Source organism: Cnephaeus nilssonii (assembly GCF_951640355.1).
Source record: "Cnephaeus nilssonii genome assembly, chromosome: 19".
Classification (NCBI taxonomy): domain Eukaryota; kingdom Metazoa; phylum Chordata; class Mammalia; order Chiroptera; family Vespertilionidae; genus Cnephaeus; species Cnephaeus nilssonii.
In genome coordinates this window covers 38,437,460-38,453,227 of record NC_137090.1, presented here as the reverse complement: position 1 = coordinate 38,453,227, position 15,768 = coordinate 38,437,460, and the positions used below count along the sequence as shown (strand labels likewise).

Sequence of the window (15,768 nt, the reverse complement as noted above, 5' to 3'; positions counted from 1 at the left end):
CAAGATACAACTATTTCTTGCGGAAACTATGGTAACTTTCCTTAATGCAACCTCTTACCAACTTTATTGGAAAATTGTAACTTTCCTATGAACTGGTTTCCCAACCTCTCCTGTTGCTGTCCTCCATTCCCAGTTTTATATGGCAATCTGTTTCTACTTTGTAAATATACTGATTTTATCAACCTTTTAATTACAATCACATTGCATTAGAAAAAACAACCCAAAATTCCAACAGGGCCTTGCATAGACAGTCTTACATCATGACCTCTGAAGCCTCTTGTGGCTCCTTGGCTCTCCATCCTCCAGCCTCACTTGTCTGCTTTCAATCCCATGACAGCCCATCCTCCCTCCTGCCACAGGGCCTTTGAACTTTCTTCCCTCCCTCTTCACTTAGATAAATCCTCTGTATTCTTCCCATGTCCTTCAATATCTTCACTTTATTCAGGTTGTTTTCCACTGGAGGCCCTTAACTGGGCCTGTAATGACACATTTGTTTGTGTGGTTATTGTCAGTCATTTGCATGTTCTGTGGAAATAGAATCCTGTCTGTGTTTGCTTACTGCAGTAGCCATGGTCAGAGAGGGGCTCAATGAATATTTGTTGGATACAAGGATTTTTCAGGATGATCACTTAGTAAGTTTTATAATGTCTAATGACTGGGATGTACATCTGGAACTTATATAATATTGTATGTCAACTGTAATTAAAAAATAAAAAATAATGTTAAAAACCTAAACAAAAACAAAGACCACACACCCATCCTAGACACAACTTCTACCTTGGATCTCCTGTCCATTCGTGTTTCAGATCAGAACCCAGGCCAGACCCACCTCAAGGTCTCCAGGTGGCAGCGAGGACTTTTCAGGGCAGCACAAAGACTGTGTACTGCAGAGCAGCTCAGAGAGTTCCCACTCAGGTCCAGCTCCTGCAGGCTTCCAGGGACTTTGAGAAGAGAGAAGAAAGTCTGCCACCAGGAATCTGTAAACGGGCCCCAGCTGTACCTGAGGGAGAGAAAGAGAAGGACAGGGGAGATGGGACAGGTGTGTGTGGGGGTTCCTATGTGCACACTGTGCTCAACACCATGGGGTTTGGCTCCTCTGAGTGCCAGGCTGCAATGGGCAGGGCTATCGCCAGGGGTGATCAGTCTCTGGAACTGCCCCTCTGTTCCCACCACCCTGGGCTAATTGCCCGTCTTCCGTGTGGTTTCTCATGATACAGCCCTTGTCATTCTACACTGCGGTGCTCATTTAGTGTGTCTGTTTCTGCCTCAGTCTGGGAATTTATTGTGGGCTGGGGCAAATGTTCATTTTTAAAAAAATCTTTAGTGTCCAGCATAGGGCCTGGCAAAGACCTTGGGGATGCAGACAGTCTTCCTCTCATCAATACAGACATATCTTTCTTCCTTTGGCACAGATTTTGTAAAGTCCCAGTTTCCAGAAAGAAAAGGAAGAGATGGGAGGTGGGAACAGAACCTGGGAGAGGTGGTTTAAAGATAGTCTTGTGATGGGATTTTTGTATATTACTACATACTAGTATACTGTTGTTCAGATTGGCTTGTGTGGGACCATATCCCCTTCCCAGGATTGCAAGACCATCGGGAGGTTCCTCAGGTGAGAGATGGCAAAAGGGAAGGTTCTGGGAGAGAACATTTGCAGGATGTGAGAGAGAGGAGGATGGGCTTTGTTTGAAAGTTATAGGATAGACTGCCTTGTATAATTTCCACCAATTTAAATTCTACATTTCACACACTATTTAAGTGATTTTATCTACTCCCTAATAACATAATAAAATAGATTTTATCTATTTCAAGATGCAAACTGCCATCTTGATTTTATTGTCAGATAAATCCACCTCAATAGCCCAGTAGCACCTTGACCCAATGTGTCCCCAACTCAATTCATCTTTCCCTTCATGTCTGCGGACACTGAATTAACTGGTAAGTGGCTTGAGTCTATTATCCCTTTCTTTTTGGGCTGTCCTGCATTTTCTGTCTGGGATAATCGGGGCCAGGCTCTGGGCTGTGACTGCACAGCTATTCTCTAGCCGAAATCCAGCGCTGGTCAGGACACACTATCCGGGAACCAGGTTCCCTGGTCCACCTGTCTGGGGGGACACCTACTGGTCAGGTGTGATCGCCCGTATGTTTCTGATGCTCAGGAGGAGAAGGGGATGCCTTTCTCTAACTTAGTGTCCATGAGAGATTAGTCTCAAGGCCCACTTATAGGGAACACACAGTCAGCCATTGCCTGCATTACACCCCTGGGATGTCTTCTTAAGAATCTACAGGCCTCAGGGTTCCCTCAGGACTTATGTCCCAAGTGCCTCATTTTCTATTGCAATATCGCTTGGCTGCAGTACAAATTAGACAATGGGTCCCAATGGCCTGCGAATGGTACTTTTGATTTCCAAATTCTCATTGATCTTGACAACTTCTGCTACCAGCAGGGCAGATGGCCTGAGGTCCCATATGTTCAGGCTTTTATACACTTAAGGAAACATTCTTTTCTCTGCTACAGCTGCCCTCCCTCACAGATTCTCCTTCCTCACTCTAAGCCCTCCAACCTCCCCCATCTCAAATCCTCCTCCTCCTTCACCACTTTTGATCCCTCTGAACATTCCCCAACCCCCCAGCCTACAGCTCCTCAGTCTCAGCAGCCCTAGAATCTGTCACCCTACCCAGCGGATCCCACCGCCACCATCCTATCTCATACTCGCTCTGGAACAAGTTTTTGGCTCTCTTCTTCCCCCGACGCTGGCACTAGCCTTAAAGTGACCCCTTCCGGGGATTGCTGACACCAAATCTGGCTTCATGGCCAGGGCCACATGAATACCCTCTGCTGGCAGGTCCTTGCCTTCCCAGTCCAAGCAGATGCTGTCCCTAAAAGGGACCCACAATGGAACTATCAGGAAGGGCAGACAGGTCACAGGTCTTGAGACCACATGATTCTCTGCCTACTAGAAGGACTGAGAAAGGCAGCCCACAATGCAGTTAATTATAAAAAAATTAGCAGAGGTCACCCAGGAAAGACATGCAAATCCAGCAGTCTTCCTCTCTCGCCTTACACAGGCCATGAGAAAATACACCAGCCTTGACTCTCTAGGCCCAGATGGAACTAAACTCCCAAAGAGACCTTTTAATCATGACCTTTAAGGTTTTTAATAATAGAGACAAGGAGACCCAAATCCAAAAACAATGACAAGTTCAGGCCAAGGCTGAGGCCCAGATGAAGGCCTTTCAGCCCCTAGCCACCACTCTCATAAACCCCAAATAAAATGCCAGTCCTCCAACCAAGGTTAAGTCAGGGGCTAAACCTCCTCTAGGCCCATGCTTCAAATACAACAAGAAAGTACACAGGACCAAGTCCTGCCCAAACCCGAAACCCCCGCCTGGGCCCTGCCCAAGGTGCGGGAGGGAAGGCCACTGGAAATCAGACTGTAGTCTGGTCCCTCCAGGCCAGACCTCAGCAAGGCTACCCTCTGGATCCGGTTTGGAGCTCCCAGACCTCCTGGGACTAGCCACCGAGGATTGAAGCTGCCCAGGCCCCGAGAGGGCCCCACAGACTTACATCACCAGGACAGAGACTCGGGTAACGATTGTGGTGGCAGGTAAGCTGATCTCCTTTTTAATTGACACTGGGGCCACTTATTCTGCCCTCTCCGAATTTGCTGGGACCCTTGTCCCCTCCTCAGTCTCTATTATGGGGGTTGATGGATCAGTCTCACAGTCATTAGCTACCTCACATCTACACTGAATCTTACTAAATACCCCCTTATTCACTCTTCTTGCCTGACAGGAACGGTACATGCATCCCCTCATAAAGGCCAGTTGTCTTAAATGACAGTCACCTACTTCAGTTTCACTCTCATCCCACAAAGCTGTGCCATTCCTTAGACTATAAACACCTTATCTCCTCCATGACTGTCTCTTCCTCTAAACAAGAAATACTCTTCTTTCTCAGACTCACTAGATACTCTCGCCTCTGCGTTCCCAACTTCAGTCTTCTTGAAAAACTCCTCTATAACATGACATGGCGAAGAGACTATTTACTGAACCTTTAGATCCCAAGGCCAGCATTCTCACTCCTTTAATGGTCTGAAAACTGCTCTGACCTTAGTGCCTTCTCAAACCCCTCACCCCCCTTTTCCAAAGAACAACTTTCTTTACTGCAAAACTACAAATACTTACTTAACAGTCTGGCTACTATCAGAAGCTGAACTCATTATCACCCAAACCTTAGCATGTTATATTTAAGGAAAAATGTGGCAGTTTTAAATCCAAGCAGCTAGAGACCTTGGAGAAGGCTGCTGGGCCTGCTCCTTCCTCCCCCTGTGGGGAACAGGCTGTAAGTTGACACGGTCCTTGCACCTGTAGGGGCTAGCAAGGCTGGCACCTACCCCCACAGATTTCCCAGGCCTGTTTGGGTGGCAACTAATTAGTATAACGAGAGCAGCCCCTGCCTACAGAGCTTTCCCAGGGTTTGTTTATATGACTGCTATCAGTAGGATAAGAGCTACTTTCATAGCTTACCAAGAAATATGTATCCAACTAGTGAGATTTATTGTAACAAGAGACCTGTCCTTCAACTTATCCCTCCAGTAGTGATTTTAGAGAAACAAAGAATGTTTTCCTTGTGAGTGATTCCCTGCTTAGCGTCTTATGTATAAAAAGCACTGTATTACTAATAAAAGTTGCCAGAGCTTCTCGAGAGTTCTGGACCTCCTGACCCCGCTGTTGTTTCTCTTGCTTTTATTTCTCTTATTCTTTTTATTTCTCAATCCCCACCTCCCTACCTCAGCCCGGTTCAATCGTCAGGCTGGACCTGACATCCCCCTGCCTTTTCTCCAGCTTCATATGCTTATACATAATTTTCCAAAGTCTTTGGCAACTTAAAAGCTTTAGAGCATTGCTGGATTAAATGATAAACATCTAAATATTTCAATAAGTTTTAAGTTCACCTGATTTTAACTTTTATTACAGAAAACCTATAAAATAAATTTAGAACTGTTAATGTAATGTCTTGTACTTTATTAAAGGTATATTTCTTAAAAGTGAGAATGTTCATAAATGTCAATTTAAGAAATGCTGCTTGTTTACTTTTTTATTATCATTGAAAAATTAAGGTTTAAATATTGTATGGTTTTCATAATAGAGGACTTAAGGCATGGACATGCATTTTTAAAGGAAAAAGAAAGTGAGTTAAAGTTGTAAGAATGTTTATGAAAGTTGTAAAAAGGTTCATGAAAGTTATAGAAGGTTTGTAGGAAAAATGTTAAAAGGAAGTTATATAAATGACACAGGCCAGTAAGCCAGAACAAGTAGAATAGGGAAACTAAGATAATAAAACAGCAGTCCACAGCCATCTAGTAAATCCTATCTTCCTAAACCAAGGACACTTAAAAGTAAATAATTTAAGAATAAACTTCATTTTGGTCTATTAGACGACAACCCTCCAAATTAATGTCTGTTCCCTTCCACCAGATCATTTGTCATAACTCTTATTGTTCTAGCTTTTGTCTCAGTAATACTAAAATGTATAAAACAGGTTGTCTCCATCAGATTACAAGCCCTACTTGTACTCAGGAAATACCACCCCTAGATACCATCAAAACCTCCTTTTGTGCCCAGGCCTCATCGTCCCTCTGACCCCCAGAGCAAGGACAATGGGCCAAGTACAGGTGTAGAAACTCACCAGGGTAGAAAGTTCCAGAGGCCTAGCAAGGGACAAAATGGGGAAAAACAAAATCCTCGCCCCCAGGGTAACCTACCCTCTATTAGCTTTCCTGGAGAAAAATAGCCCTTCTCGCATTTCAGCCAAATTACTAATAAATTATATATCTAGATTTTCACATTCCTGCAGATTGTTAGTGACAACATTCCCCCACCTGGCACAGACTATCCTATCTGAGCAGTGCAAGATACTTTTGAATTCATTACAGACCTCTGGCTCCAGAGCAATTTACAGGATTTCTCTCCAGATCACATCTCTTTGTTTATCTTCATAATGCTCTTATATCCCTAAAATGGTCCCCCTACTAGCCCTAGACCAGTGGTCACCAACCTTTCGAACCGCTGCCCTAGACTATCTTTTAGCCAAAGAGGGAGGGGTTTGTTTAATTGCTAACACCTCCTGTTGTTTTTATCTAAACTCTACAGGTCAAAGAGAGGAAAGAACACACACATTCTACAGAATGGCTGAAGGAGATCAGTCAGGATAGCATAGAGCAGTCCATATGGTCCAGCCTACAAGCAGCTCTGCCCAAATTAACCTGGCCTTTACCCCTTTGACCCCCTAATACTATTTCTCCTCCTCCTCCTCCTTGGGCCCTGCATTTTAAAATTAGTTACCAAGTTTATACAAACAAAATTACAAGTCCCAATTAACCAGACACTGGGACAGTTTTCCTTACCCAGGTAAAGGGACCCTACAAACCTATATCCCAGGAAATAAGCTGAATTTACTCCTTAGGCATCCATGACACCCCCTCCCATGCAAGAAGCAGACAAAGAGAAATGGCGACCCCATCCCCCTTCTTTTCCTTTATATATGTCCTTTACAATGGGAATGAAAGGTTAATCAAGAAATAGGGCTCTCAGGGAACCAAGATGGCGGCATAGGTAAACACCTGTACTTGCTGCCTCTCACAACCACATCAAACCTATAACTAAAAGACAAAGCAACTATCATCCAGAACCACAGGAAAGCTGGCTGAGTGGAAGTTCTACAACTAGAAGGAAAGAAAAAAGTGCATTGAGACAGGTAGGAAATGCGGAGGTGTGGAGGTGAGGAGGCATGCATGGAACGGGCTGGCAACTGGGTGTGCTGTTGTTGTTGTTTTCAATCAGGAGGGAGATACAAGCTCCTGATTGCTCTGAACTCTAGTTCTGGGCAAGACCCTGGGTACCCAGACTCATACGGGGAAAAACAGTACTCTCTGGCAACAGGCCGGAATGCGAGGGCAGCTTTCTCTCACAGGTGCTCGCAGTGATCATTGTTCTTGCATGGGGGCGCCTGAGATGCAGGGACCTCTCCTGTGCAGGGCTGACTGGCAGCCATTGCTGTTTGCTCCACCCTGTTGATTTCCTGAGACCCTGCCCCACCCAATTTGCAACCCAACCCAAGCTGTGCACAGCAGCTTTTGCATATGAATGGCCTGTCCTTTCTCAGCTTAAAAACTGTCAAACTGCAACTGGGTCAGAGAGCCTCATAGCTTCCAAAAGAAGGCCCAAGGCCGGCAGCAGCAGCCTGCCTTGCTTCACAGCTGGGCCTCATCTGGGCACTTCCAAACCCCATACAAAGAGGAGGAATCTACAGATCTCTCTGTAGCTCCTGCTGGGTGGCCTCAGGCAGTGGCTGACTTTGTACCTTCTTGGAGATCCAAGGGCCAGTGTACCCAGTGGTCAGTGTGAGACCATACTGGATTACAACTCTTCACATCCATTAGCGACAGACTCAAGGGGCAGACTCAGTGAGCACCAAAGCCCCACTGAAGCAAGCCCTGCCCCATAAGGGTGTCTCCTGAACAGCAGTCCTTCCATTGTAGACACAGCTGGTCTTCACAGCCAATTAGCCTGGAGGTCAATTCCTCCCAGTGAGACCAACAGCAATCAAGGCTTAACTACAACAAGACTGTGCACTCAGCCCACAAAGGGGTGAATGAAGAGAGTCCACCTCAGGTGATTGGGGAGGCTGAGCCACTGGGCCCTATAGGATACCTACCACACAAGGCCACTCTATCAACACAGGGAAGCAGACAAAATGCAGAGACAAAGAAACATGTCACAAATGAAAGAAATGGAGGAAAGCAAACTACTGGATATTGAGTTCAAAACTACAGTTTTAAGGTTACTCAAGAATCTTCTAAAAACCTCTGAGGAACTTAGTGAGACCTTCAAGGATCTTAGTGAGGATGCCAAAAAAATGAAAAAGGACCAGTCAGAAATTAAGCACACACTGACTGAAATAAAGAATAATATACAGGGATTCAACAGTAGACTAGAGGATCCCAAGAATCAAATCAAGATTTGAAATATGAGGAAGGAAAAAACACCAAACCAGAAGAGCAAAAAGAAAAAAGAATCCAAAAATATAAATATAGTGTAAGGAGCTTCTGGGACAATTTAAGAATACCAACATCTGAATTATGGGGGTGCCAAAAGAAGAGAGAGGGCAAGATATTGAAAACCTATTTGAAGAAATAATGACAGAAAACTTCCCCTACCTGGTGAAAGAAATAGACTTACAAGTCCAGGAAGTGCACAGAACCCCAAACAAGAGGAATCTAAAGAGGACCACACCAAGACACATCATAATTAAAATGCCAAAGGCAAAAAACAAAGAGAGACTCTTAAAAGCAGCAAGAGAAAAACAGTTAATTACCTACAAGGGAGTACCCACATGACTGTCAGCTGATTTCTCAACAGAAACTAAACCAGAAGGGAGTGGCAAGAAATATTCAAAGTGATGAATAGCAAAAAACCTACAACCAAAATTACTCTACCCAGCAAAGCTATCATTCAGAATTGAAGGTCAGATAAAGAGCTTCACAGACATGAAAAAGCTAAAGGAGTTCATCACCACCAAACCAGTAATATACAAAATGCTGAAGGGTATTCTTTAAGAAGAGGAAGAAGAAGAAAAAGGTAAAGATAAAAAAATATGAACAACAAAGTGACAACAAATACATATCTATCAACAAGTGAATCTAAAAATCAAATGAATAAAAAATCTGATGAAGAGAATAAACTGGTGCATGTAATAGAATCAGGGGCATGGAAAGGGAGCGGACTGACAATTCTTGGAGGGAAGAGGGTGTGGGGGGTGCGGGAAGAGACTGGACAAAAATCTTACACCTATGGACGAGGACAGTGTGGGGGGAAGTGAGGGCATGGGGTGGGGTGGGAACCAGGTGGAGGGGAGTTATGGGGGGAAAAAAGAGGAACATCTGTAATAATCTGAACAATAAAGATTTTTTAAAAAAAGAAAAGAAATAGAGCTCTAACACAGCAGAAACTAAGTTCGTTCTAGAAGCCTAAGCTTTGCAAAAACGTGTTCCCCTTGAGCGAATATCTTACAGGAACTTCCGAGACCATAACTCTTACACAGCCCAGATACATGCATCAACAGAAGCCACCTGCAGCACAGCCCAAATACATGCGTCAGCAGAAGCTGCCTGCAGCTCTCCCTAAGCACCTAAAAAAACTTTCTTCCTCTCCCATTTGGGGCTGACTTCTTTCTCGAACTCAGCCCATCTGCACCCAGACACCTTAAATAAATATTGTTTTGACTACATTAAGCCTTGAGTCGGTTCTGTGCAACCTTGGCCCAACTCGGAACCTTTCAGTGTTATATTAGGCTACTTCATAACTTAAGAAGTAAGTCTTAATATAAAAATAAAGGGCCCTAGAGCATCAGGCTGCAGACTGAAGGGCCCCGGGTTCGATTCTGGTCAAAGGCACATACCTGGGTTGCAGGCTTGATCCCCAATAGGGGGCATGCAGGAGGCAGCCAAAAAATGATTCTCTCTCATCATTGATGTTTCTTTCTCTCTTCTCTCTTCCTCTCTGAAATCAATAAAAATATATTTATAATAAAATAAAGGAATAAAGCTGACTGTGAAAATGTACAGTATGGCTCAGTTTTGCTCTAAAATGTGCATAAAAATAAGACTAGAGGATATATACCTAAATTTATAATGATGGTCACCTGTGAGTGATAGAAATTGGGTTGATTTTAATTTTGCTTATTTACATGTCCTCATTTTTCTACAATGAACATTAGTTTTATATTAGAAAAAAACAACATTGTAAATCTATATATATAAAAGCCTAAGCAACTGTCAGACTGTTTGACTGTCCTACCAGTAGCTATGACGTGCAATGACCACCAGAGGGCAGATGCTCCAACTGGTAGCTATGATGCACACTGACCACCAGGGGGCAGATGCTCAATGCAGGAGCTGCCTAGCTGCAGTGACTTGGCAGCTGCAGTTCTTGGGTGACACATCTGGAACCAGAGAAGAGGGAGCCTGATTCCGGGGTGCGTCACCCAAGAACCACCCTCTCGCAATCCAGGACCCCTCAGGGGATGTCAGAGAGCCAGTTTCAGCCCAATCCCTACAGGCCAGGTCAAGGGACCCCACCTGTGCATGAATTCATGCACTGGGCCTCTAGTCTGAAAATAAAATATCCAAGTCTACCATTTCTTTATCTGAGACACTATACTAATCAGGTCCACTCAAGTGATCCCCCCTTCTTAAACTATGATTCCACCTTGTCCATGCCTCTCTTACCATGGACTTTGCACGCTGTTCTAGTTATTGGATGGATATCTGTCTTCTCTCCCAGATTTTAGTTCTTTGAGGACAGGACTGTGCTTTATTAATCTGTGATCTTTAAGAGCTGGTGTAAAATCAGTGCTTAATACACATTTATGGAATGAATCGTTTAAAGGGCAGATAGGCACCTCAAAGTACTAAAGGATCAAAACTGCCCCTGAGGTAGGGAACCCGGATGTGGAAGTAAACAGTGTTGCTGGTGCTGGAGAGTCATTTGAGAAATCTACTCTGTCATACTCAGATGGTGGGTTTCAGAGAGTCCCTGGGGCAATAGTGCATCATTGAAACAAACAGGGAAGTTAGTTTTGTAGAGAAAAATAAAGACTCCTTTTCAGATAGACACATTCTGAGGTGACAGGGGAGAACTTAGGACCAATGTCATAGTCAACAGTCATCAAGGGGGTGCCTGAAGCAGCTGAGTGAGCTATTGCATGAAGGGAAGTATGTGTGAGGGCGAATCAGAGGCAGGTGGGCTGGGTGGAGGGCAGCTGACATCAGCATGGTGGTGGAAGTGCACCTAGGAGAGAAGGTAGCCATTGGGACAGAGACAGGAAGCAGCAGTGCAAGGCAGGTTGCCCAGAAGCAGGGAGGGAAGGTCGCATTGTCAGATATTGCTGCAGAGGAACCTAGGTAGACAGAGAATGGCGGTCAGATTTGGCTGTTAGAAGTCACTGGTCACATCAGTCCTTTAGCCCCTGGGGCCAGGCTTAGTGAGAGTGCCCCCACTGGTCAGGGCAGTGGTACCAAAAGAGGAGCTGGAGAGAGGGGAAAGGGGAGCACTCACAGAATGACACTGGTGTCCATTCTTGCTTGTGTGTTCTGTCCACCCTCATTCAGTTGAAGCCTCTTCACGCGATGGCAGAATTTAAAAAAGAAAGTGAACACCAGAAGCTCCATGTCCGTTTCGACACATATTCTCAATCCATAGATACTGGGCATCAGTTTTCTCAGAAACCTTTTGTCCTGAATCTCATAAAAACAGTGCAGCAAGTGCCAAAAATATGGCTCTAGGTTTGGATGTTTTAAGATGACCTTCCTCTTGGCCCACCACAGCAGTTTACTATGACTCTCCAGAGGCAGTGTGCATTTGAAGATGCTCTCCATCTCTCTCATCCCCTGGTCACTCAAAAGGCCAAATAGGAAACATTTGGTTGGTTCTCCAACCATTCCATATTCTAATAACACTCTCATACTTCTGATGCCTGTCACCTCCTCATCTAAAGCATAGGACATTGCTGTAAAGAACTCCTGGAAGCACAGGTGAATGAAGCTGTAGCTCAGAGGGGCTGGGTGCTCTCGAAGAACACCCATGTTTAAGAGAGTGGAGATGTTGGCCCCATCTAACTTGTGTTTCCTGAAGTCCTCGGGGCTGAACAGAGTCTTTCCTTGCCAGATGCCTTCAGCAGCCAGATAGCAGAAGCCTCTCAGCTTAGTCCCGAGGGACTGAGCCTGCAGAACGTGGAAAAAGTAGTGCAGACAGAGGGCTGTGGTCGTCTGGGAGGTCAGTGAGAGTGGTTGCTCATGCTCCATCTGCTGCTTTAGGCAAGTGCAAACCAGCCAGGACACCAAGGGCATGAGGCACATGGTCAAGAGTGCTGGGTTGGATTCCACCAAGGTAAAGGCTGTAATTGCTTGGCTCTCATCTGTGAAATATTGGAAGAAATACTCCTTCCTGGCCAACTCAGAGAATCCCAGGACCTCCACCCAGCGAGGATGCTTTAAAGAAGGTTCGAGCCTCCACAGAGCTGTGATCCGAGCTGTGATCATCAGGGAAGCCGTGGGAAGTAAGGTTTTCTTCAGTAAACTGCCCAGCAGTGTGTGCACCTGCTGTTGTTGGCTCCAGTGTGGACAGAGCTCAGAACTCTGCTCCTTCAGGTCCCATTTTGGTTCATCTAAGTTATCAAGAATGAAGAGTAGCTGCTCTGGCTGAGACAGGATCTGCCCAATGGGAGCATCAGGAGCAGCCCAGTCTTTTGTGATGAGCTCAGCGAGACTCATTGTTTCGGATTGAACCAGTTCTCTGCAGTTGAAGTAGAAGACATGCTTGAAGCGGTCACTGAACAGCCAGCCTTCCTCCCAGGCTCTCCTCACCTGCCTGGCCAGGGTTGACTTCCCGATTCCAGCAACCCCATGCACCACGACAGTGGGAGGCTCTTCCTGGGTACTCAGGCCTGGGACAAATAAATCTCCAATCTCCATCAAATGTCCTCGTTCATCTACCACCTCATGCTTCCTTCTTCTCCTGAGCAGGAAGTCATAGCCTCTGGGTTGAGATCTGTGTAGAAGTAGCAGCTGTGTGAATTTTTGGTGCAAATACTCATTTCTCCATGACTGTGTGGGGCAGGAACTCTCTCTCCTTTGGTTCTGGTATTTTTCTTTGTTTCCTACAGAAAGGAGAGAAAGATGGGACATTTGTTCAATTGTTTCTCTACTTATTGATTCCACAATTATTTTCTGAACCAACTTGAAGCTAGACACTGTGCTGGCTGCTGATACAGTACATTCTTGCCAGACCAGTGGAGAAAACAGGGTCTTGAGGAGAAGATCCTAGCTTAAGTTTTGATTTAACCAAATCATTTTCATAAGGTGATATTTCTTCATTCTTCAAATATTTAGGGCTTACACTCTGAGGCACTTATCTAGAGGCTGGGAATAAAGAGTGAACAAACAGACACAACTGCCTGCTCTAATTAATTCCATGACCTGAGCTATTAGCCCCACTGAGCGTCAGTTTTTTCAGTCATAAATTGTAAGTAGTTATGATCGAGTAAAAGATATAATGGATGGTGAAGCAGATACTATTTCTTCCTGAGAGTACCTCCTCCACACCCATCCATTTAACCACATGGCAAGGATATTCTTCGACTCGCACCTGTGGTTTTCTGTCTGAGGACTCTCTCTCAGGCATTGGGTGTGACAGGCCAGAAGCCCTGGGAACTAAAGCTCCAGGGGGAGCTCTCAACCAGTGATAGATGGCAGTACTCTGACCCCCAGGAAAGATAACTGTTTTCTGAAGATCCCTAGTTCAGTGAACCTCAGTTGCTCCACAATGCAGATTTCATTGGTTTCCCCTCTTCCCTTCCCACTTCTCTCTCCTAATGGCGCTTCCAGGGAACCAGTTCCTGAATAAGCCACCTGCTCTCCAATGTAGTGTCAGGGTCTGCTTCTGGGGGAAACCACCTGGACAGAGGAGAAAGAGGTTTGTGAACTGTGAGCACCTGAGCACATGTCAGGGACTGTGCCCCTGAGAGGAACCTCAAGGTCATATCTGTCAGATTCCAAGTCGAATTACTGTTACATCCATCTCCCCTCTTCCCTTCAGAATATTTTGAGTGACTTTCACCTCTTTTCGTAGATGAATGTTTGAGATGATGCAAGTGACCCACCTGGGGTACTGAAGCCCAGTTCATCTTAGGAAACCTGCTGGACCTCCAGAGTACATGGGGCTGATTTTCACCTGTAGCTTGGTGAAACTGGGGTATTAGGGCCTCACTCCCTCCTCTGCAATCATGATCTAAAGATCCACTTTTATTGTCTCTCATGAGAACATTTCTGGCAAAGTGAAGATCTTCTAATGCATCAATATGGCCACTCTGCATCATGGCTATGGCCCATCCCACTCTGAATCCTATGTCTGCCTGAGGTACCAAGAGAAGACTTAGGCCTTTTTGGTGCCATGTTCTCCAAAATATCCTGGTTTTAATGGATCTGCTAGCATGCCACATACCTAAATCCTCTTGATTTAGTAGAACTTTCAAAATTCTACCCTTACCACCAATACTTCTAACAAGATACATTTTAGTATTATGCTTTTGACTAGGGGTTGGCAAACTCTGGCCAAATCTAAGTGTCCGCCTGTTATACAACCTGTGACCTAAGAATGGTTGTTACATTTTTAAATGGTTGAAAAAGTAAAAGAAGAATGATATTTAATGACATGAAAATTCTATATAATTCAAGATATCTTAAGAGATGTACATCCAGGTACATGAAGCTCACAGGTCCTGGTACAGATTCAACTTTAAAAGGAATTCATTTATCACATTATAATGAAATTGTAAAAAATGAAAGACAAAGAGAATATGAAAGGAGCAAGAGCATGACTGATCTCAGACAAGGGGACTCCCAAAAAGCTATGAACAAATTTCAACAGAAACATCACCATTCAGAATAGAGTAAATGATATATTCAAAGTGCTGAGAGAAAAAAACAAAACAAAACAGCTGTCAGCTAAAAATAAGCAAAGGTTCAGAAATGAAAGAGCTATAAAGGTATTCCTAGATAAACAAAAGTGGAGGGAGTTCATTACCACTAGAACAGACTCACAAAAATGCAGAAAGGAGTTCTCCAAGCAGAAATAAAGGATGTTTATTGGTAACATATAAAAACATATGAAATTATATATCTCACTGGTAAGGGTAAATATATGGTCAAATTCAGAATATGTTATACAGTAATGATGGTGTGTAAATAATTCTGGTAGAGTGAAGAAAAGTCAAAAGTATTGGCTAATGCTGTGGGAGTGGGATGGGCGTGGGATTGTCAGACTGTAGTAAATCCTGGGAGCTGCTGAAGGGAGGCACTGATTCAGGATAGTATGATGACCTTGGAAAGTCTTTGGGGTATGCAGTGGGTCATTGGCTGATGATCAGGCATCTGACTTTAACTTTTAGCTTTTTAACAGCTTAAGGGACCACATGAGAACATGTGTGTAGATGGTTCAGTGTTTATATGCTCCTTTTCTATAAGTGATTTCCCAGATCACAGCTCTCTGCTGATATTTGAGAATTTGGGGAACACCTGCAGCTTTGTAACTTCAGAGGTGTAATCAGTTAAAAAATTCAACTTTTGTGGAGTTGTGTTTTGTCAGTCATCCCTGCTAACTGAGTCCCAAGAAGGACTCCATGAAAGATGACAGAAGAAGTTACTGTTACAGCCTGGGGGAGGGGTGCTAAATTGGCCAATAGGACAGGAAACTTAATTAACATAAAAATGAATCCGCACATGTGACTGCTGAATGACTCCAAGACCTGGTGGTGGGTGAGGAAGAGGCCAACAGGACAGGCCATGGTGCCGTTCATCTACATGAAGAGGAAGAATGGTCCGAAGAAGGGCTCCCTCATGAAGAACCTGAAGAATACACTGAGCCTTGGCAATACCAAGAGGAAGACCAGCATGTGGCACGAATCTGAGTACCCTGCCAAGGGGGTCAGGGGTGGCCAACCATATCTATGATTTCAACATCCCAGACTTTGCCAAGTTTGCCTACATGACTGAGAGGTTAGGTGAACTGTCCCTGGTGAAGGGTCATGTGTCGCTGCCATGGAGAAATGCAGCAATGGCTGGTGATGTGGCAGCTACAACGGGCAGTTGGACTTGTTCCCCTTCAACAATGTCCTGAGGAGGTAGGCAAGGTGGCCACCAAGTTCCAAGA

At 44.6% G+C, this 15,768-nt stretch overlaps 1 protein-coding gene across 1 annotated transcript in view; it reads right to left on the bottom strand.

Moving 5' to 3' along the window:
• Window positions 1-15,768, bottom strand: part of LOC307115370 (NACHT, LRR and PYD domains-containing protein 1-like) — a gene marked incomplete at its 3' end in the record, with an annotated part of 46,361 nt that overhangs the window by 17,690 nt on the left and 12,903 nt on the right. Inside the window, exons 2-3 of the mRNA XM_079798594.1 lie at window positions 11,119-12,718; window positions 830-1,000 (exon numbers count right to left, since the gene is read on the bottom strand). Of these exons, the coding sequence (XP_079654720.1) occupies window positions 830-1,000; window positions 11,119-12,718 (1,771 nt within the window). The remainder of the gene's footprint in view (window positions 1-829; window positions 1,001-11,118; window positions 12,719-15,768) is intronic.